This window comes from Periophthalmus magnuspinnatus, chromosome 17 (assembly GCF_009829125.3).
Source record: "Periophthalmus magnuspinnatus isolate fPerMag1 chromosome 17, fPerMag1.2.pri, whole genome shotgun sequence".
NCBI classification, from domain to species: Eukaryota; Metazoa; Chordata; class Actinopteri; order Gobiiformes; family Gobiidae; genus Periophthalmus; species Periophthalmus magnuspinnatus.
In genome coordinates, this window is record NC_047142.1 from 15539137 (window position 1) to 15562583 (window position 23447).

At 36.5% G+C, this 23447-nt stretch overlaps 1 protein-coding gene across 3 annotated transcripts in view; it reads right to left on the minus strand.

The window, feature by feature from the left end:
• Positions 1 to 623: 623 nt before the first annotated feature.
• Positions 624 to 23447, minus strand: part of usp33 (ubiquitin specific peptidase 33) — a 55792-nt gene continuing 32968 nt past the window's right edge. For 2 of the 3 annotated variants that reach the window (XM_033982250.2, XM_033982248.2), the window contains exons 14-24: positions 19553 to 19796; positions 18342 to 18375; positions 18220 to 18265; positions 17428 to 17608; positions 16188 to 16314; positions 14377 to 14546; positions 8640 to 8721; positions 8452 to 8560; positions 6218 to 6320; positions 3772 to 3840; positions 624 to 3084 (exon numbers count right to left, since the gene is read on the minus strand). In XM_033982250.2, coding sequence (XP_033838141.1) covers positions 2927 to 3084; positions 3772 to 3840; positions 6218 to 6320; positions 8452 to 8560; positions 8640 to 8721; positions 14377 to 14546; positions 16188 to 16314; positions 17428 to 17608; positions 18220 to 18265; positions 18342 to 18375; positions 19553 to 19796 — 1323 coding nt within the window. In that variant the 3' untranslated portion in view covers positions 624 to 2926. The remainder of the gene's footprint in view (positions 3085 to 3771; positions 3841 to 6217; positions 6321 to 8451; positions 8561 to 8639; positions 8722 to 14376; positions 14547 to 16187; positions 16315 to 17427; positions 17609 to 18219; positions 18266 to 18341; positions 18376 to 19552; positions 19797 to 23447) is intronic. The other variant, XM_055228384.1, reaches the window with a different exon arrangement.

Genomic DNA, 23447 nt, shown 5'->3' on the forward strand with positions numbered 1-23447 from the left:
ACAGCTGCCATGGGGCTTGTGGGCAGAGAAGTGGCTACTATTTTGTGGCAATGGCCTTTACAACTATCACCAATCCCACACACAATACTGACCAATCAAGTGTATTGCCCAAGGACACAACAACAGCGTGGCATTGTTGCAGCTCATTTAAATCTCCAAACTTAATAAATTTATGTGCAAAGAACTGGCTGATTTATGGAGATCTACAAAAACAGGAATGACATCTCTGTATGTTTTGGAGAAATGTATATTAATTATTTGTGTGAGTTGTTTTCTTTTTATACTTTTGTGCAATTGTTTAGCTAACTGCAACTAAAATCTACACATTGGAGGCAAAGTGATTGAAATGATTGAAGCTCAGGGAGGGACACAATAGTATGAAACGGTGAATGGTAATTAAACCTTCAACCAATTTGCTATAAAAATTATAGCAGCAGCAACTTGTTTACTTTTAATACCGGTACTTTTGAGCAATTATAGAATAACAACAAAAATATAAATTGGAGGCAGAGTGAAGTGTCTTGCTAAGGACATTCCAAGTTGCAAGGATCAAACCATTAGACTTTTGGATAGTGGGCAAACAGCTACAACAAAATAACAACAGTAACCACAATTTTCAGCATGGATTTATCAAGTTTTAATAATGCCAGCTTGCAAAATCAGCAAAGATCTTACGTATAGGGACATACTGGTAATATGCAATGACTTCTTGTAGCATTACAGCAATTTGTTGGCTATTCCCCCTTAGCCAACACTTGAAGCAACATGCCCTTTTATTCTGACAAAAAATAATGCCTTTAATTGATTAGTTTTCTAAGATTAAACATAGTGTGATTTCCCTAGTTTAGTACAATATAGTGGGCACTGGTCTAGAGATTGTGAGCAGCTTTCAATGTACATGCGATTAATGGTAATATGAATCAGAGCATGCAATCTCAACAGCTTGTGGCCTACCATCAGTTTTTAAATATGCAAAACCTATTGACATAAATCTAAAATTCACTTCTTGTTTGTGATAAATAGTCAAGTGCTGCCAACATACTTTCATTAATGGTACATTCTAATGCAGTGGTTCTCAAACGAGGGTACAGTCAATAGCTCTTTTAACCAATTCAAACCTAGTTTAGACCTAGTTTAGAGTTACTTTAGACAATGCTAAAGGTACACTATGTAAACTTTCTAGCGGAGGGTACGGCACATGCTTGTTCATATGTTATTGCTTTGCCTGAAATGTTCCATAGAGCAGCATTATACATATCACATTTGCAGAGAGATACCCCTACTCATATTTTCCAGGGGATTTTTGTGCACTAAAAGTAAACCTGTAAATGAGTAAATTAAAGATAGGTTTAATAGCATGGTCTTGAACATTTCAGGAAAGGCAATAACATCTTTATGGAGACAAGCAGGTAGCTGGCCCAGAAAAATTACACAGTGCACTTTAAGTAATGTTTAGTAATTAAAGCAGGGGTATTACACTTCTATGGGATATTAATTCCTGACACATGACATATTTAGATCAACATGTTACCTTTTGTTTTGAAAATCCTATATTTGCCGAAAACAACACATCGTATCAGGTTCTTAAGTTGTAGTTCTATTGTTTTGTGTTCTGCATTTGCATTATTTATGGAAAATTGCCGTGCGGGAGCATAGGTGACATAGGACAGAATTCTACTGATAACCGTAAAGAGGGATTTTGAATAGTGCCTGGTAGAGATTGCAAGATTACTCATGCATGAATGACATATCAAACCTCTTCTGGCATGTTTTTGATAAAGAAACAACATGGTAGAAAGCTCCAAAAACTCAATTTTGCCTAATACCCCATCTTTAACATCATTTTTTGAAAGCTTGATATTTTCTATGGTGGTATTTCACTTGGTACGTAAAGTCTGAGAATCACTGCTCTAATACAAACACACATTTGCATTGAGAACATGCCATTTTGAAGTCATCTACAGATCAGTGCAAAAACATACAGAATCATTCCTGAGACTAGTTCCCATTACGTTCCTTCATAACCTTTTAACAGTGTCACAAATATCTCCTTTTTCCACCACTCATTACAATAGAAGTGAGTCTTATTTACAGCAAAAACAACAATGTAATAGGTTGCATTCACATTTTATTTGTTTTGTTTTTTTATTTAGTTAAAATTTATTTCTGCTGATAGAGAAGGAATACAATTTTGTATCAGTTTTTGTTTCATGTGGATAGGCTTAGTAATTACAATAATTATAGCGTTATTAACCATAAACCAGGTCAACACTAAAATTTCAACTCAATTTTATACTTCAATACTTCAGATACCACAGTGATAACCTATGTGATCCCTCAGTCGTCCAGGTACGTTCCATCGTGGTCCATAGGTGTGTACTAGTCTCTGTGGTCTCATATTTGTTCTGATACAGCTCAAGATTGTTCTAAAACTATTCAAGAAAGGTTCATTTCTGTTATATGAATGTAACTTTTTTGCATCAATACCTGCACAAATGAGTATCTATTTTCAATATTAGTTTAAGTATCTGATTTTCAATGCTTTTCGCAACCCTAATGTATGTGAACACAACCTATTTTGATTGATCAGTTTCAGCAACAAATAAAATTTGACATTTTGGTAAAAAAAAAAAAAAAAAAAAAAAAAAAAGGAACAAAACAAACAGATATGGCATTCCGAAGGACTCATAGCTGTACATCAATAAATGCTTGGTTCGAAAATGTGAAAACTACAATGCTACGGTGAATCATTATCATTTTTTATAGACATCTGTACAGCAAGTAATTCTTTCTTCATGTGAGCTGTCAAAAGGCTGCTGTGAAGCGAGGAAACACGAGGTCCATTTGAAATAAAAAGTTAAGTGCAAAATAATGAAGGCGTTTAGTTTGATTTTCGTTGCAGAGTTTATATCTTTTTCGAAATAATTTAAAGCGACCGCGTCTCCACTTCGATCTTCTCCTCTGATTGGCTGTTTTCTGACTCTTGGTGCGTGACACTTGGGCGAACGGTGACCATAGGACCGCCGCCGTAAATCGAGTGAAGGAAGTTCCACGTTTCTTCAGAAATCTGCCCTGAATCGGCTCCTGCAGAAACAAAACACAACATCAGCGTGAGGTCAGGACTTTTAGGGTACATCCTGGTCTGGTCCTGGTTTGAACACAGTATAGTACTGATGGAAAATTGGTTAGGTTCTGTTTAGTCCAATTGTAGTCTGGTCCAGTCCAGATTTTGTTCAAGGTTTAGTCCCAGGCAGAGGTGGGTAATATTCAGTTACATTTACTTGAGTACATTTTTAAAGAGATTGTACTTCTCAGAGAACTTTACTAGCAGCACAGTTTTCCTACTTGAGTAATTTTTATTGAAGTAACAGTGTAGTTTTGGTTACTCTTCCCACTGTAAGTCTGCAAGTGACAAAAACTTTAGGTTGACAATATGAAATGATTTGAACATAATTGTTTCTTGCATCGATCCTTCAGATATGATTATGTTTCTTAATTTTGTGTCTATGCTTTGAAAACAGCATCTTTTGTAAATTATTTAAGGTTTTGTCCTTCAAATTACATTAACTTAAAAATATAAATAGGATGCTCGGAATGCATAAGGTAAGTGAGGAATAACTTTGGACCACTGCAAACTGTTCCATCTTATCACAATATCACTACTGTGCTGTAAGAAAAGTACAACCAAATATCTATGAAAAACTACAATCTTACTACTTTTTGTGTAACATTCAGCAATTGAAATCGTAATGAATAAAAATATGTTTGTACCTTGTTTGAGAGCTAAATGCCCATTCTTGTTCACTGTTATCTTTGAATTGTCGATTGGTCCTGGTGGATCTGAGAAAAAGGAAACATGACATTACTACAACAATTTAGACATATTTTATCATTACACAATCCAACCTAATATTTTTACCCTTTGTTGTAAATAAAATCTTGCTTATTCCCCAGTGTTAAAAGGCTCATATTACGCCACTTTCTGATCTCTGTTATAATGTTGTTTCCTCATCACAAACATACCTGGAGTTGAGCTTTTTTTTTCCATTCGCACATGTTTAACACACAAACCCTGCATTTTTATCCTGTGTTCTTCTCAAACTGAAAACACCCTGTTACACCTTGTGATGTCATTAAGTGGCAATACATGTGCTCCACTGTTTGTTTTTTTTACACTTAATACACCTTCATTAGAATAATTTGGATAATTTCATCCCTGCAATTTCCAATCTTTACTGAACTAAAGGTAAAAGGTAGCTTGAAAACTACAACCATATGACATCACAAGGTGAAATAGAGCATTTTGAGCCTTGACTAATAATAAATGGTTACTAAAACATGAAACAAAACACAACTCCAAATATGTTTTTGAGGAGGTAGTAACATTATTAAAATGGCTTAAAGCTCACCAGAGTCACTTTTGCATAACATAGGACCTTATATTAGTACACTTTACTACTGCAATTTAGACATATTTTATGATGAAACTAACATAATATTTTTGTCCTCCGTAGTAAAATTAAATCCTGCCTCTTTCCCACCTGCTGCTTGTCAAAGGCAGCTCTAGTTGTACAGATGTGATAAAAATAGATTGGACAATACAAAGCAAATGGAGCAGGAGGGAAACACGACTCAGGGGATTTGACTGGAGCTTTGAAGACCAAACCAAAGAGGAGCCTGTTCTGTACTTTGAACACAAATGTTTTTGCAGCTAAAGAATGGCTCTATTCAAAGCAAAAAAAAAAAAAAAAAAAACAGCAACAAAATAACCACACACACGTAAAATGGAACAGCTTGAAGTTTTAACCAGTTTGGATTAAGTTGCAGATCAGCCTTGAACTTGTTTGATAAATTACCTTAAAACAGAGGTGAATAGTACTCAGTTACACTTACACAGCTAAATTTACTTGAGTAAGTTTTTAAAGACACTGTACTTTTCAGAGTACTACCCTAGCTGTACTCTTACTTAAGTAAAATTTTTATTGAAGGAACACTACTCTAGCTTGAGTAAAGGTTTTGGTTATTCCCACTGTGAGTAAGTCTACAAGTGACAAAAGTTTTGTCATCATGAAATGATTTGAACATTTGTGTTTCTTGCACTACTCCTTCAGATATGATTTCGTTTTTCTCATTTGGCTGTCTATCTCTTGAAAATACCAGATGTGAATGTTAATATGAACTTATGTAATATAAGTTTTTAAAATTCTTTCTAATTACATTCATTTTGAATTCTAAATCTGATGTTGCGTCTCGATAGTTACTCTTACTTGAGTACTAGTGCCTTTTAATTTTTGGATACTCTTCCCACCTCTGAGTGGAAATATAGAAATCTGTCAATGTCAGCACCTATATTTTAATAAATGCATGTTACACAAGTTTGATATACTGTGGAATATTCCAGGTAAAGCACCATCTCCATGAAGATGGACCTCCCACCAGAAAAGGTTCGGCGTGCAACTTAAAACTGGAATTAAACACTAAATTAATTTTTTTGCTATGAAACTGTAAATTGTGTTTTAATAGCATTATTTACTGTTCCTAGTTATTTTTTGCATTTTTTGTGCAAACTAGGTACATCTGGAGCTTTGTGGTAAAAAATGCTTAAATCCAAGTTTGTGCTGCATTCAGTGGCCTCTGCAAGTAGTTGGTGACATCACAAAAGACTGCCCTACATCCAGGTATTTCTAATTACAAACACCTGGCTGTAGGAGTGGAGTTTAAAGAATGGATACCTGTTCGACCAATCACACTGCTCCTTGTACTTCCAGACCCCATCCCACCTCCCCCTCTCTGTCATCTTTAGTCCAGCAGGTACTACCCGGTTTGGGAGGTCTTTTTAAAATGTGGAATTTTGGTTTAGTCCCACTTTAAATCTTATAGACGTCTTATATAGCCCAGATGATTAGAACAGTATTTTCTATTTTAAATGTGTTCTATTTTATTGCATTTTTAAATTGAATAAATATAATAAATTGCAGCGCATGATTTAGTATTTACTTTTTATTCCTGTCTTTTCCTCTACATTTGACCTGTGAAACAATTGTCTTTAACAGCATCTCATTAAAGAGCTTTTACTACGCAAACCACAAACCCTGTACTTAAGAAATTAACATAAAATCAATATCACAGCCTTTGAACCATTGCTATAACCCTGTCAGTGACATTTATGAAGTGGTGACAGGCGGGACATAGGTGTGACATCTGTCTTATCAATTACCATTGTCTTTCCCTTTGACAAAGCCCTCCCATTCCCGAAACCAGTGCATGCTGATACAGTATATGACCACCGGGGACTCCTCCTCCTGGAACGCCTTGTTGAGCTGCACAAAGAAAGAAGAAAAGGGGAGTGAGAGGGAGGGGGGAGAGGAGGAGGAGTTGAAACAAGTGGGTCGGGGGATGTGTGGGAGAGAGATGGGGGTAAAAATATTATTAAGTGAGGATAAAAGGATTGAGCGCACAGCAGATGAAAAGCCTAATCAATTCTCCTCAGTGGTAATTTTAATTAGAGGACAGGGCACCACAATGTTTCAGAATAAGCAGGAAACACACACAAGAGACTGAGAGACACTGGGTGCATTTAAATGGCCTGTAAAAATCTAAAATTAAAAAAATTAAAAACAGATTAATCAGATAACCCAGTAATTAGAGCAGATTTTTGCTGTTTGCATCCAAAGAAATCTGATCATCAAAACACTTGGTGACATGTTTACATATTTCAATATTCTCCTAACTCCAAAAATCACATAATGATCAGATTTTTGTTGTGCATGTAAACAACATACCAATTATAACAATTCATGAGCGATTGACCACACAATGGAAAACTGTTCATCTGTAGATACCCTTCTGCAGCAAGCACTTAGTTTCTGCACATTTTTCACAAACAAAACAGTTTGTATTTGTGGTAAAATAGGCTTAAGTACGTCTGTCGGTGTTGCCATGTTTGTTTTGGTTCGCTTGGGTGCCTCACCTTTGGCTTCCACACAAACCTCAATGCTGCTCTGTGGTTGGTGTGCCCACTGCTGGGCGAATTTGAACTTTACAGTGGGAGTGCCAAATAGTGCAAGAATCCACCTTGCTGCGCAAGGTTAATAGATCTCAGCAATCTCTATGGTTACAAGTATTTTAAACAGACCCTTCACCAGAAAAGTTACTTAGTAAAACTTCAATGTTGTGAAAGGCCTGTTTTTCTTATTTGAGTGCATGAGACCACAACAATGCTCTACTCAGCTGTCCTCTACAGTCATGAAGCTTTAAAACATTTTTTTTTTCACTTTTTTCTCCTTTAATCAGCTGTTTAAAGGAGAACCAGCAAAACCTTACTTCTCCTTGCCTAGACTACAAAACACACATTTCTCCTTTTGAACTGCACATGTCTTAATGCATTAATAATAAGGCTTTTATAGGTCTAGTTAAATAGGCTGGATTATATTATTTTAATAGATTCTTTTTCCAAACCGTACAGAAAACTTGTCCACCCAAAAGATAAAATAGAACTGGAGCATAAATGTAACGTCATATATGAAATACCCTGCAATAAAATGGACATCAAGGAAACAGGGAGGGCTTTCAGTACATGAAAAAAGACACAAGTGAGAAGGAATGTGAGAAGGAAACAGCGAATGCATGCACACAAGCAACAAAACACAAAGCAGAACGGGAGTAACTCAAACTGGCCATTTGTGACCATTGTAAAAAAGAGAATCACATTATGGACGGGAACAGAGTAAACATCATTGGGACAGAGGACAACAAACATCGTCGCTGGATTAAGGAGGCAATCGAAATAATGAACTGGGACTATAAACAGGGACGAGGGGGCTTTTTTACTCTCACACACTTGGGATACTATTTTGAAGATCTCAGACTGCAGATGGCGCTGTCATTTGCCTGCACTGGTGGGAAGACAGCGCCAAAATTTGTTTAAATCAGCTGACCGGACATGTCACAGCAACGTCATGTGACCACTCTGAGGAAGAGCGCTCATGAGCAATCAAAACTGTATGAAAACAAACTAAACCTTGGTCTGGAAAAAGAATCTACTAAAATAAATTAACGGAAGACCAGATGAACCTCATTGGATTATGCTGGATAATAATTTAGGCTCTGGTATAGTGTGGACAGAGGACAATATGAAAATTTTCCATTATCACATATCTATCACCATGAAGAATGTTCCAAAGTATGGTTTTCCATGAAATCATGCAGAAGCCACCTTCAGAAAGTTACATACTGTACATTTAAATAGCCTATGGCCAATTACAGATATTTTTGATCCACAATATATTAGGGCATAAACAATTAAATTGATTATTTCAACTAACTATTGAATGTTGAAATAATTGTCAGCAAAATAACAGCCCTAAAATATATGCAATAACCGTTTTGAGTAGGCAAAACAATTGGAACTGAGCTCAACAGAAATGTTTTTGGTAAATTTTCAAGCCTTACCCGTACAAACATATCCAGCTCATTTTTTCGGCGTTTTTCCAATTTTTCGATCTCGATCTGGCAAGTGTGGCAGACGTACAGGTGGTTGACAGCAGGGCCCCCTCCGTATCTAAATAGATTAAAATGACAAAGAATTAGATGCAATATGACACATTCAAATGCATAGGAAAATGATGTGTCTACTTTACCTGCTGTAGAGGTGGTCCCAAACATTTTGAGGCAGCATTACAACCAGGTCGTCAATGTAACTGGCTTTGTTTGGTGGTACCCCTGAAAAAAAAAAATAAATGGAGGAATTCATTAAATTAAATATAGTAAAAAATTTAGGCCCAAGTATAGAACAAAATGTATTGAAACTTTACAGCACAGTGTCTCAGCTCAGTCCTTATTATCTTGCATCATCAGAGGTATAATACTCCCTACAATAGTCTTGTTTTAGTCTTGGTTTAGTCCTGGCATAGATTAGTCCTAATTTAGTTTTAGTTAAGCCCAGTTTAGTCCTGGTCATATTAGACACTAAGAATACAAGTGCAAAATTATTTTTAAAACAAATGTGGAAAATCTTCAAAAAAATATACTGGAATTGTGTTTTTTAAATTTAAATAATACTACAAAAAAGTTTAAAACTAGCTCAAAAAGTAATATTCAAATATGATTTAAAAATATTACAATAATTTTGAATCAATAGAAGAATCTCTGCTCTGGCACATTTTTATTATTTTCTCTTCTTTATATTCAAATTCACTGAATAAATAACCAGTGTAGCTCAGTGTAGCTATGAACGGGAAAACATGAACCAATTTGCATACATCTTGTGACCTAGAAGTAGCATTAGAATTCAATAATGAGAAGAACTGCATATTTAGCTCAACAGAAAATAGTCAAATTGAACTGCCTTTTCCTGTGCAAAGCAACGCTCAATCCAACAAATGTCTAAATATAAACAACTAGGCGGTATGTGCCTGTCTACCCAGTTATTAAGTGCCATAGGAGAAACAGAGGAGGAAGTCATTAATAGATACTCTAGCTACATTTGCAGTAAATTATGGCTGTACAATTAATCAAATTCTATCTGAGATTGAGTAATTTTCACTGTGACTAAACACCTAAATTATGACCATAACTGCATTTCAAATAGAGCTTTTAAACTGGGCAGTACGTGGAGGACTAAAGAAAACAGTGAGGTGGTAGGAGGGGCAGGGTCTGGACATATTAGAAACAGTACACTTGGTCAATATGGGAGTAGGGATGGAACGATATAGGGTAATATCGCTAATTGCAATCAAAAAGATCCGCAATTAATCGTTTGTGGCATTTTTAAATAATTGTGATCATCGCGCACGATTATAATCGCCTTTACAGCACCAGACTGCCTCATGTTTCTGGTTTCAATACAATGTTAAGATGTTAGTTCTGGTGTTTGCCCACAAGGGGGCCCTCTATCAAAGCAATGAAAAAAAAGTTGCGGCTCCGAGGGCAAACATGAGCAACTTGTACGCACATTTACGAAACATCCATCCTGCACTGTTTGACAAACTTGGGCTGAAAATATCCATCGTATATGGTCTATACCATGTGAAATAAACTATTGAATGTGTTAGTTTGGATTTGTATGAATAATGGTACGTGTTTGTGGCAACTTTGCTAGCGCTAGGTTAGCGCTACCTAAATAGCATTTTGCACTGCTGATGACTGCGATGCCAACCTATCCTTTATTATATCATATGGTTCATGTGTTTTTTTATAGTCAAGAGTTATATAATTGACACATTTATTATTCAATCATTGTTAATTTCATTTGTAGCAACAAAGCAATAAAGTTGATCATCAGACACCTGCATGGCTTGTATGGTAATTGCCTTTTTTAAGTGACTTTTTTAATATATAAAAAAAGCTAAAGTAACTATATGTAATTTAATTTTAATATCTTCCCATCCAGTTATATGGGACAAGACACACCATGAGCTTGGGTTCACAAGAATGAGATAAGAAAAGACTGACATAATTTCTAATAAATAAATTGTGAAGTTCAGTTCACAATTTTGTACATATTTTATTTACTGTTTTGGCTGTCACTGTAGCACAGTTTTTTGGAACTAAAGTTTCTCAAGAGATGTAGCTCAGCAAAGTTAACCTTTTTTATAGTTCAAGGCAACATAGGGGAGAAAATATCACAAGACAATTTTTCTCATGTGTGCATAGTGTTCTGGCACGAGATCTTGTCCCATCTTGTCCCCATTATCTAACAGATATCTACATTTCAAACTCTGCAGCTAGGTGTAATCAGAAACACCTGGCTATAATCAGGGCAGTGTCACGTGATGTCACCAACTACTTGAGACTACAGCAGCAACTGGCAGCACACAGATTTAGACTTTTTTTTTTTTTTTTTTTTACCTCAAAGCTGCAAATGTATTTAGTTTGCACTAAAATTTCGAAACATTTCAAGGAACAGCAGATAATGATAAAAGTTATACACAGTACACAGGGATTAGTGTTTAGCTCCACTTTAAAAAGGGGTATACAGCCAATCTGCTGTCAAAAAGTATTTGGTTTGGGGAAGAGTTAAGATTTTGGAGAAATTAGATTTTTTTTGTATGAAACGCCAATGATGAAATGTATTTTTTACACTCATAAAATCATACTGAGATTTAAAAAAAATTTGCATTTATACTTAAGTTAAAATAAAAATTATTTTAAAAATCTGGAGGAAAAATAATCTTTTATTTTTTATAACCCTATTTTTTATTGTCATTCCCCAGCACTATGATAAATACGATAAAGCAAAGTGTTTCCATATAGAATTGTGTATTTCTGCACAGATGTGCACTCTTACTTGTTTTTAAGATCCATTGTACTTTTAAATAGAATAGATTAAAGGCCATGTTGGAAAAATGTTCCCTTACCCCAGTAAAGATATATTGTATAAGCAGCTCTTGTGGTCTAATATGCAAGGGTATTTTGTCTGAGTATCAGTGCAGTTAGCTTTACCGACACTTCAAAATCCACTCTGATCTCAGAGTTGTGAAAAGTGCTTATAAACTCATCACAGTGAATAACTAAGATGTTTTCAAATGCATAAGTTAAATTAGGAATAACTTTGGATCACTGCAATCCGTTTAAAATGAACTAGTTCTGTATTTCATGTTTTTAAGACAGTAAAAATCAGGTACAACGTCTTCCCTGTCTTATAATTAAGTACATATTTGTGTTCAGTAGAGGACATGGAGTGCTTTGTACAGTCTGTTGTGTAGCTGTTGGCAGTGAGAATAAGAGGTGGGAGAGTTGGACTTTGAAGCAGAGGCACATTGTAACGCCTCTGTAGCGCAAAATAGTAAAAGACTAACTACTGTACAATATGTGAGATAACTGTAAATTATGTGAAAATAAACATTGTTTGCTTGGCAACGGTTACATATTACATCAGATCTTATGTGCCTTTCTTTTTTGCCAAGATTATAAAAACTGAAGTAAGTTGATTCTAAGGACATGAAGTTTGTAGATAACAGGTTTGACTTTTTATGCATTTGTATTGCTATTAGTAAACAACTCAATTTGTTGCTTTTTTTTGCTTATCATCTTAGTTTTAGTGGTTTAATGTTGTCATATTTATACAGCACTATGCTACTTTCAAGAGGACACTCAAAGCACTTTACATCAAGAAACCACTGACACAGATCTTAAATATCTTGCTCAAGGACAGAACGACTATGCAACTGTGGGGAGCTGGAAGGGAACCGGTCAACCTGTGGATGAGTGGATCTAACTGCTCAACCAACTATTCTTACATCAGGACCAGGGTTCTGACCACTATTAAATAATATTGCTTCATTGTGTCTTTTATTTGATGCAGCTCGTCTCCATGTAGATGTTATCGCTTTGTCTTAAATATTAAACAGTATGTGCTCATTTATCAAGCAGTTTATACCACGATGCCAAGTTATAGGTCTGAGGAGAGGCAAGCCCACTCACTGCATGTTTATCAAGGTTATAAACGCCTTTAATGGAATAAATGCCAGATAAATGTAATGTCATATTATAGAACATTCCAGGCAAAGCAGTACCTAAAAATCCATGTAGGCAGAGAAGTTACATAGTGAACCTTAAGACATGGTTAATACATTTAGAAATGTGTTTACTAAAGGGGCAAAAGCATAGATTCAATAACCTCATAGTTGACCTAGATATTTTTCAATTTCAAGAAAGCTTCTGACGGCAATCCTTTCAATTTTCTCCACAACAATCCTGCGCTCAACAGAAAATCTGTTCCTGTTTGAAGTCTTCTGGATTTGAAAGGAGGATTCTGCTGCTTTGTGGAAGTCAGAAAAAGCTGGCACTGATCCAACAGGTCCACAAAAGCAGCATTTACAAAGCCCATGCTATGTTTTCTGTACGCTCAGATTTGGGTCAAGCGAAATACAATCCCATAATGTGCAAAATATTTTTCAAAATTATTTTATTATGAATCATTTTTACCAAATATTTGTCCCCTTTTTGACTTTTTTGGCTACTGTTATTATTTACAGTTAAATATATCACAAGAACCAAAGTAATATTGGAATAATACTAAGATCTTCAATTTGAGTTTTAGATAGTTATTCCTTATAGAGCTTAAAACGCATGTACAGCCTAACAATTAAGACAGTTGTGTTTATGTTTGTCATTTTAAGTTAAATGTGCACCACGTAACTTTCTGGTGCCAAGTGCTCGTCTCTATAGAGTATTTATTTAGTTACAGGTGTTTTTACTGCTCAAAAATGCATTGAAAGACATGCATTCTTACTTTGAGTGGGATTCCCTCTCCTCAGATCTAACCTCGTAGTATCAAATGCTTGTCTCCATGTTTTCCTGATATACTGTGGAACATTTCAGACTAGGCCATAACAACCATCCATGGAGACAAGCAGGTGGCAGACCCTTCACCAGAAAGCTACACAGCACATTAACAGCGGGAGAATATAGTGGCTCCTCAAAGCTAAAAGTAAAAGCCGAAGATAAATCTGTCAACTGGACAAAGCCGCTTCTTCATTTCTGGATGAGTGGCTTGAATGAGCAGCGAAACGTCTTCACTCCTACAACGCTTTGTCCAGTTGACAGATTTAACTTCGGCTTTTTTATGGATCAGACCTGGACAACTGAGGGATTACACAGACAACAGTAAGCTAATGTTTTCCTCCATAGTCTTTAAACAATATGAACAAACAACCAGTAATACAAATGCTTGTGGTATTGTTTTAAAGATACACTACTAGTTAAAAGTTTGGACAAATATTTTTCATTTTTGTTTTTTCTTTATTTTATCACCATGTACATTGTAAAATAATGAATCAACACATATGGAATGTAGCAAACCAGAAAATACATTCAAACTAACTGTTGTTTTAGATTTTTAAAAATATCCACCCTTTACTTTGAGCACTGGTTTGTACTTTTGGCATTTCTTGACCCTGAGAAAGCACACCTGTGAAGTGTACACCATTACAGAACACTTCATCATGAAGCTCATTGAGAGAAGGCCAAGAGTTTGCAGCATTGTCAACACAGCAATGGGTGGATACTGAGGAATTTGCATATAAAACAAAATATTTTTTTTCTTTGCTACATAATTCCATATATCTTCCTTCATTGATTTGATGTCTTTAGTATATATCTAAAATGTAGAAAGTAGTAAACAAAGAAAAAATAAATGAATGAGAATGTGTCCAAACTTTTGACTGGTAGTGTGCAAAAGTAACTATATGTAATTGAATGTAATATAATTTGTACTTTTTTGATCAATAGAATCAATAAGTGACATTTATACACCAATAATTCTTTGGTTTACTTGTGCCATCCTAGTCTGAGTACAAACCTGTGGGGCACACTTTATCCTTAACAGTATAAGGGTCTTTTCATATCATGCCTCGATGATCTAGCTGCACGTACCTCCATGTGAGCAGAGAAAGTCGTCGTTGGAGATTAATCCTGGTTCAGCGAAGGTCTTAAACTTGTTGAGCCACTGTCTGGAGACGTAGAACTGCAACAGACTGGGCTCCATCATGTTCAGAAGACCAGAGACCCTCCTCCGCTCCTTCACTGCATCCTCGTTACTTTTCCTGAGACAAAAATCAGAATATAATGAGGACAAACATGGCTACAAAATTAGGTTTAAATTTTGTACATTTTATAATAACTACATATTTAATAGCCTTAATAAAGCATGGACAAAGACTTAATTTACAGTAAACAATTATTACAAATGATTCAGACTGAGTAACCTTTTACCTCAAAATATACGATTATATATAAGATTATCAATACTTTTGGAGAACTTAGCCTTGATAAACAGCCAGCAGTTATGTTAAAATCCAATATCCATACTATTAGCAGAATACTCTTTTTTGTAAAGAGAATGGTTTTGAGGCTTCAGCATTTCAAGAGCTCAAATGAGGATATTTGCTGTGATATAAGTTAATTCTTGGTTGAAATCTCTTTTGCTTCTAAAAGTTGTGCCTTGGTTTAAATTCAGTTTCATTAAGAATACTTTAGATGTTATGATGTTGAAAACAAGCAATTTTCCCATTTGACTGTGAGAGATATTTAAGAGAGCTGAAACAAATCATACAGTAAAAACAACTGTTCCATAAATTTCCCCCCAGATTGTTAGACATAGTAAGAAAGGAAGCAACTACTTTTCTCCAGTGATGGTCAGTATTTTTAGCATCTGCTGTGTCACGAAAATCCATTTCCCAGCTGCTCCAAGCATTAACATTAGCAGCACCAAGAGGCTACATTTCAGTGGGTTTCTGTGAAGATGTCTGTGTAATCCCTCAATGGGTCCAGATCTCATCCATAGTAAAAGCAAAAGTTAAATTTGTCATCTAAATGTTGTCAGATAAAATGTTCTAGTAGTGAAGACGTTTTGCTGCTCATGCAAGCTGCTTCTTCAGTTCTGGTCAGAATTGCCTTAGCTCCACCCTTCAGATAGATAAAAGGCAGTGTCCACCAAGATCTGACCAGAATTGAAGAAGCGGCTTCGATGAGCTTAACTGGCTTAACTTTAGCTTTTACTATCTCAATGGGTTGATTTAATTTTCTCAAAATCTAACTGGTTACAATATAGGTTCCCGAACAATATATTTTTGGGACAAAACAAGGATTTATTATTGGTGCTTGCATTGCCTTGTAACTTAACTTGAGACGGCTCTATAAATTTTCACACAGGTACAGCTTAAAGCTGGAGTATGTGATCTTTAAGAAAGAATTAGGAATTTAAATCCATCTAATTAGTTCCCTGCTCCAACAAACCCTTTAGAACAGCATTTTCAGACAGAGAAGTGAACCACCTTTGCACAGCTCTCACCCCAAAGCCTCATAAAGTGACTCACATGGCTCTTCCTTATAAATTTGCAATAGACAAAATGTTTTCTAAATAGATGAAGGCAGTGTGCAGACTCTAGAGTCTGATTTTTGTCTTAAAGTTACGCTTTTATAATACACTTTATGGGAAGAAAAACAAAAGGCATTCTTTTATAGTTAGATGCTTCTGCTTTAATGGTACCCAGTCTTAGTAATGCGTATACTTTTTGTACTCATAACTATAATCCATTATACTATTTATGGGGATGCTATGTAAAAAATAATAAAATAATGTGTAGTATATAAGAAATTTGTGTTGGTACAATACAAGGATAAAACCAGAGATATTTTAGTATGAACTATAAACAAACGTGTGGAGATGAGTGTAAAGCACTTACTTATAAAACAGCACATAGGCCTCTGCATTCTGCACACAGGATTCGGACACTTCAGTCACACTTTGGTCGTCAAATTCATACCACAAGTTGTTGGTATCGTTCCGGCAGTAGGCGATGTAATGTCCACCTACGACAGCACACACAAACTCACACAGTCAGACTCTAGAGTCAATGATTTTGACACGAACAGGAAGAAATGACACTTAGCCCACTCACTGCTGGCTGGTACAGGAGGAGGGATAATAGTTGAAGTTTAATGTTGTTGTAGTAGTAGCAGTAGATGTAGTATCATTAACAAAATAAGGTGCATTTTCTTTAATAAAAAATTAGGTAAGGGACCAACAGGAGCAGGGAGGAGAAAGAAAAGGTCTTACTCCCCTACGAGTGGTTTTCTCCCCGCATGTGTTCCTGTGAGTGGGGAGTCTTAACGCAGTGTAATAAAAGTAAATTTTTTTGTCCATGTGGAATGAAACTTCAAATGCAGATTTTAATGCAGTATGCAGTATGTATAATTTAGATCAAATCTGATAAGGAATCAGATCAACAAGAGGAATCAAAATTTCCATAAATATTCATAACATCATTATGAATTATTCCATCTCTAGTAGTAAAGTAGTAGCAGTAACGATAAGATGTACTATATAATTGTTTCATTTAAGTTGTACTGCAGCTCCTTTTGATTAAGATAATTTTTGTTGTGGAAAGACTTAAAAACAGTATAAAAAAACTGCTAAAGCATTATATGAGAAGAGATCATATTTATTTATATTTATTTATTTAAACCACTGGGCAGTGGAGGGAATCCATCTCCATTTTATGAATGGCATAAAAAAGAACCCATCATAACAGTGTTGGGGTTGCATTAAACATGTGGCTGATGTGTGGCAAACAAATTGTACTTTCACAACATTTAATGTGATATAACTGATTTCAGAGCACTCAGCTCTGGGCCTGTGATTTTCTCTTCTCTGTGAGGCACATGAAGGAACAGCACATCACTTTTAAGACTTCGCTCCCTGTGACCGCAGTGAACAGCATTTTTTTTTGCATGTCCAATGCAATTTCCAATGCAAGGAAGCGGGGGGAATAAAATATATTTTCTTTCAAACAAAACAATTTTATCTTAAAATTCCATGAATGTTTTTTGCCCAGCCCAAATAGCAGTTATAGTACTATAGCTGTAGCAATAGCAGTAGTAATAGCAGTAGTAATAGTAGTAGTAATGTTTTATCCCACTCACTGCTGGCTGTGCCGTGGTGACAAATGACTGACAGGAGGTCGTAGTTTGTGGTTTGGGCTGAACTGTCTTTGGCCAGAAAAGGCTGCAGGTCCAGACCCTCCAGAGGGAAGGACACGTGAGTGCTGATCTTTGTGGAGAACATCAACTCGTGTCGGAAACGCTTCAGGTGAATGCACAAAATCTGGAGAAGGAGGACGAGACATGGACAGTACAGTAACACGTTACAATAACTACACCTGATTAGCCTTGATAAAGCATGAGGAAAGACTTGATTCATAATGAAAGAATTGTTTATGAATGAATGATTCAGGCTTAGTAACTACTTAATCAATACCCCTAAACACAACTCCTAATCCTTTCTGGAGGAGGCACATCACCTGCTTGGCTAAAAAATTAAATAATGCGGCTTGAATAAACTATTTGTTAACTATGAATGATTACGTCATGCTTTATTATACCATTAATTATTTATTTTATGTAATGTTTTTGCCTGTACATCTACTTCTACAACTAAATGACAAATACTGGTTAGGCAGTTCATTCATATATTCAACAGGCAAAACAAGTTGCACCTCAAGATGCAACACAATTAGTGTTTTTACATGTTTGTTTTTCTTTAGTTTTTATCACATTTAATTTAATAATCTCAGCAATACTTGCACAGAATTTTAGAGTGGCCCTTCTTCAACTATTGATTCACTTGTGAGCAATACTGATACCCCTCTATCTATGAAGTCTACATCACAGCAATGAATCGATTCGGGTGTTTATATTTCGTACTAACATCCTTACCTCTGGGAGACTTTGCATCTTGCAGAATTTGACTCCGTTTCGTAATCTAAAAGTAAAAGGGAGGCAGTGGTTACATTAGCAGTCACCTTCAAACAAAACAAAACTCAAAAGAGCAAACTCACTTCTTGCATTTTTCACAGCTGTACATGTTGTCCCCTAGAAACAAAGAGACAAAGCAACAAAAAAAAAAAAGTCAATGCGTGTTATCACATTTTTGAAACCATCTTAAAGAGGGGTTATTGACTGCTAACACATAACATATTTAGATCACAGTGTTACCTTTTATTGTTTTAAAAATGCTATATTTGCTGTAAACAACGAAAACAACAAGATGTTTTATGAGTTTTACTTTCATTTTTGACGCTGTAAGTCTCCCTTCCCTTTGCTCTCCACCTTCAGCGTGCTATCACAATACAATCAACAAGGATCCTGCTAATGAAACTACTGCACATCGCATCCGGTTTGTGACATTGTAGTGTATTGTTTTGTATCATGGTTTTGATTATTTATGGAAAATTGATGTGCACGAGCATCGGTGACGTAGGCTTGTGGGCTGAGCATTAGGCGGAATCTTACTGCTAATCCTGAGGAATCCTGGGAGAGACTGCTAAATTACTCAAACATGCATGGCTTTTACTATGGATCAGACCTGGACGACTGAGGGATTACACAAACATGCGTGAATGACAAATAAATACCCTTCAGGCATGATTTGAAGAGGGAACAGCCCTATGATATAGTAGAAAGTTCCAAAAAGTTCATTTTCCCTTAATACCCCCCTTTTTAATGTGACATAAACAGCCAGAAAAAAAGACTTTTAGGTCTACTTTTGAGTATTAGATTAACTGGAAAGGGTTGCAACAATCAATTATTGTAGCAGTCGACTAGTCAGTGATCATTTTTTCAGTTAATGTCAAATGATTATTTCTATTGTACACAGAGACTTTTATTATCAACTAAATAAATGTTAAAATGTGGTGACCGAACGCTTCCAAGTAGACATTTTAATTTAATAATGCCACTGTCTTTTTTATAAAAATGTCTTTTGCTTTTAAAATGGTTCTTCTGCACTTGTTTATTGCAGTTATATTGTAGCTAAAATAATCACAATTAAAGTGGGACTAAACACCTAAACTCCTCACACAACCAATAGAGCTACTAAACTCTGCAGTGCCTATGGACAAAAGAAGAGAGTGAGAGGCGAATTACACTGTTCCTTATACTTCACTCCTCCTCTAATAGGTATCCACACTTCAAACACTTCACACTTTCAATCCAACTACAACACTAACAAATGTCTTTCTACGTACTAATCAGCAGACTGTTCCCTGACCTTTCAGTTCATCTCGAGCGAAGAATGCAGCAAGACAGTCCTGCAGTGTGACCACAGGGCCCCAGAACCAGCTCTTGATGTACTCCATGACGAAGGAGATCCAGCCCTGTGGAGCATAGGCCTCCCCACATGACCCCGCCTTCACCAAGGCCGTCTGATGGGACGCAGAGTGCAGCTTTGCCAAGTCCTCTTTCCCGGGAATAGGCAACGAGATATCCTGGAAGTTCTCCAATGTCACAGACACCTGGACAATACAAGAAAAATACAGTAAGAGGTGGGTAGAACTAACTAGAAGAGTGCATACTGGTGTTGTACCCTTGGGCAAGGCACTTCACCCACCGCCTATGTTTGAATGTGGTATACACTGGTACTGTGGTATCCCACAGGTTTACACCAAAACTATGGTGGGATAGGCAATCCATATTTGAATAATTTGTATTTTCTTGGAGTATAAATATCACTTATTGACCTCTGCTGATCAAGAAAGGACTGAATGAAACTTATTTATAGTTGGTTTACTTGTTTTTTAATCCATCTTGTTTTTTTGACTATGCAAGTGTCCCATTGGTCTCATATTTTAATGGGTTACACTGGGTGTACGAATGATTAGTGGAGTTTCAGTCGAAAAATATCTAAAAAAAATACTGAAAATCAGATGCTTGATACTCATTTGAGCAGGTATCGATACTAAAAAAGTCACACTCACAGGACAGAAATGAACCTTTCCTGTACAGCTTTAGAATAATCTTGAGCTGCATCAGAACAAGTATAAGACCACATAGACTAGTACACATCCATGGACCGCAATGGAACCTACCTGTACAACTGAGGGATTACAGATATAAGACTACATGGTAATATAAAAGAAAGTACTACAATTTTATGAAAACTCTGACAATCTGTCGTCTTTTCAGAATCAGTATTAAGTCTATTTCTTAAAACTGAGTTCAAACACAAAAAACTGAGTTTGAAATTTATAAATATAAAATATTTTTGAAAATATTTTATATTTGGCAATGGTTTGCATCCGGTCCTCTACATTGCCTCCAGCTGTTTGATAATTTGGTGCAATGTCTTTCTTGGACTGGTGTTTTGGAAAAACATAACCAAATTCTTCTAACATGATAATATGAAGAGAGTTCTGTTGGAGGTTTTCCATTGTATATCACAGAAGATTTCACATTCCTGGTCAGATAAGGTTAGATGTCCCTCCTCTTCCCATTTTTTGTTTTGTGTAGCATAATATTCCTTTTGTTTGTCGCAGTCCTCTACATATTGCCTTTTGGTTGTTATTTACAATCTAGGCATTCGCAAACACCTTTATCAGAAGATTATTTTGATAGCTGTGGTAGTCTTCAATAGTTTCTCAATGAAGTCTCCAATTTGGAGTATTAAAAAAAAAAAAAATCACCATTATTCAAACCATGCTTCATTTTTAAAGTTTGAAAATTTTTCATTTCCCCTTGGTGCATAAGGGTGCAATATGCAGTTAACCCTGGTGAAGCCCACTCTTTGAACCTTACATCCAATTTAAAATCCAATTTCTTTATAAAACATAACATGTTTCTGTACATTTGCTCTAAGCGTGCCCTAAGAAGTAGTGGGATTTGGCTGGTAATAGCGGTTGTAGCAGTAGTTTTAGTAGCATCAATAGTGTTACTAGCACAAGTAACTGTTGTAACACGAAATGCAAGTAATAGTCACAGTTGCATATACACTCACCTAAAGGATTATAACAACAACAACAAACTTTATTTATAAAGCGCTTTTCATACAAGAAAAAATGTAACACAAAGTGCTTTACAGTGCATTCAAATCAGTCCCACCCACCAAACACACCCAACCACCCCACAGCCAAACAACCCAAACCCCAACACATCAATAAACACAACCAGACAACCCCCCACCCCAACACACACTCCCACCCCCCACCCCAACACATGTTAAAATACTTTTGGTTTCATTAAAATATGTTTAAGTGTCATAGGCTGGATAAAGATGAACCAGATGAGAGAGCGCCACCAGAGGAACCATCTGCACCAGGAGCAGGGTCACCCGCAGCCACAGGACACCAGCCCAGGGCCCAGAGAAGAGATGAGGTCAAGACCAAACCTCCAGGGCCCACGAGCCAGGGCCCAGCAGCCACAGCCAACCACAGCTCCCGGTGCAGAGGGCTCCTCAGAGGAAACACAGGCAAATCTAAAATTATTAAAATAATAAAATAAGTCAAAGCTAAACAAGTAAATAAAACATAAGTAAAACATGGATATCAACATAAACACACTAGCCAGCCTAAATAAGCCTAAATAAATAGAGAAGTAAACTAAAGTGATAAATACTAGTCAAAAGCTATGCTAAAAAGATTATTAGGAACACCTGTTCAATTTTTCCTTAATGCAATTATCTAATCAACCAATCACATGGCAGTTGCTTCAATGCATTTAGGGGTGTGGTCCTGGTCAAGACAATCTCCTGAACTCCAAACTGAATGTCAGAATGGGAAAGAAAGGTGATTTAAGCTATTTTGAGCGTGGCATGGTTGTTGGTGCCAGACGGGCCGGTCTGAGTATTTCACAATTTGCTCAGTTACTGGGATTTTCACGCACAACCATTTCTAGTGTTTACAAAGAATGGTGTGAAAAGGGAAAAACATCCAGTATGCGGCAGTCCTGTGGGCGAAAATGCCTTGTTGATACTAGAGGTCAGAGGAGAATGGGCCGAGTGATTCAAGCTGATAGAAGAGCAACGTTGACTGAAATAACCACTCATTACAACCGAGGAATGCAGCAAAGCATTTGTGAAGCCACAACACGCACAACCTTGAGGTGGATGGGCTACAACAGCAGAAGGCCCCACCGGGTATCAGTCATCTCCACTACAAATAGGAAAAAGAGGCTACAATTTGCACGAGCTCACCAAAACTGGACAGTTGAAGACTGGAAAAATGTTGCCTGGTCTGATGAGTCTCGATTTCTGTTGAGACATTCAAATGGTAGAGTCAGAATTTGGAGTAAACAGAATGAGAACATGGATCCATCATGCCTTGTTACCACTGTGCAGGCTGGTGGTGGTGATGTAATGGTGTGGGGGATGTTTTCTTGGCACACTTTAGGTCCCTTAGTGCCAATTGGGCATCGTTTAAATGCCACGGGCTACCTGAACATTGTTTCTGACCATGTCCATCCCTTCATGACCACCATGTACCCATCCTCTGATGGCTACTTCCAGCAGGATAATGCACCATGTCATAAAGCTCCAATCATTTCAAATTGGTTTCTTGAACATGACAATGAGTTCACTGTACTACAATGGCTCCCCCAGTCACCAGATCTCAACCCGATAGAGCATCGTTGGGATGTGGTGGAACGGGAGCTTCGTGCCCTGGATGTGCATCCCACAAATCTCCATCAACTGCAAGATGCTATCCTATCAATATGGGCCAACATTTCTAAAGAATGCTTTCAGCACCTTGTTGAATCAATGCCACGTAGAATTAAGGCAGTTCTGAAGGCAAAAGGGGGTCAAACACCGTATTAGTATGGTGTTCCTAATAATCATTCAGGTGAGTGTACATAGTATATGTAATTGTATGTCCTTCCAGTAGGTTCTACATAACTAAATGTTTAATTTAATGTGTTTTTGCCTTGAAAATATTTTCATTGTTAAGCTGTGAGCATTTGTAGATTTCATGATGTATTTCAAGGTTTGAGAAACCAACACAAAGCAAGGGTTTTGTTTTAACGACATTTTGTGAATTGCTGGTGGCTGTGTGACCTTTGCAACAATGAAAAGATGATGGCATTCACAGAGCAGCCACACACAATCCAGTCTGCCAAAAAAACAAGTGCAACAATGGCATAAGACAGTGAAATGAGTCTGCAATGCTTTTGTCAGT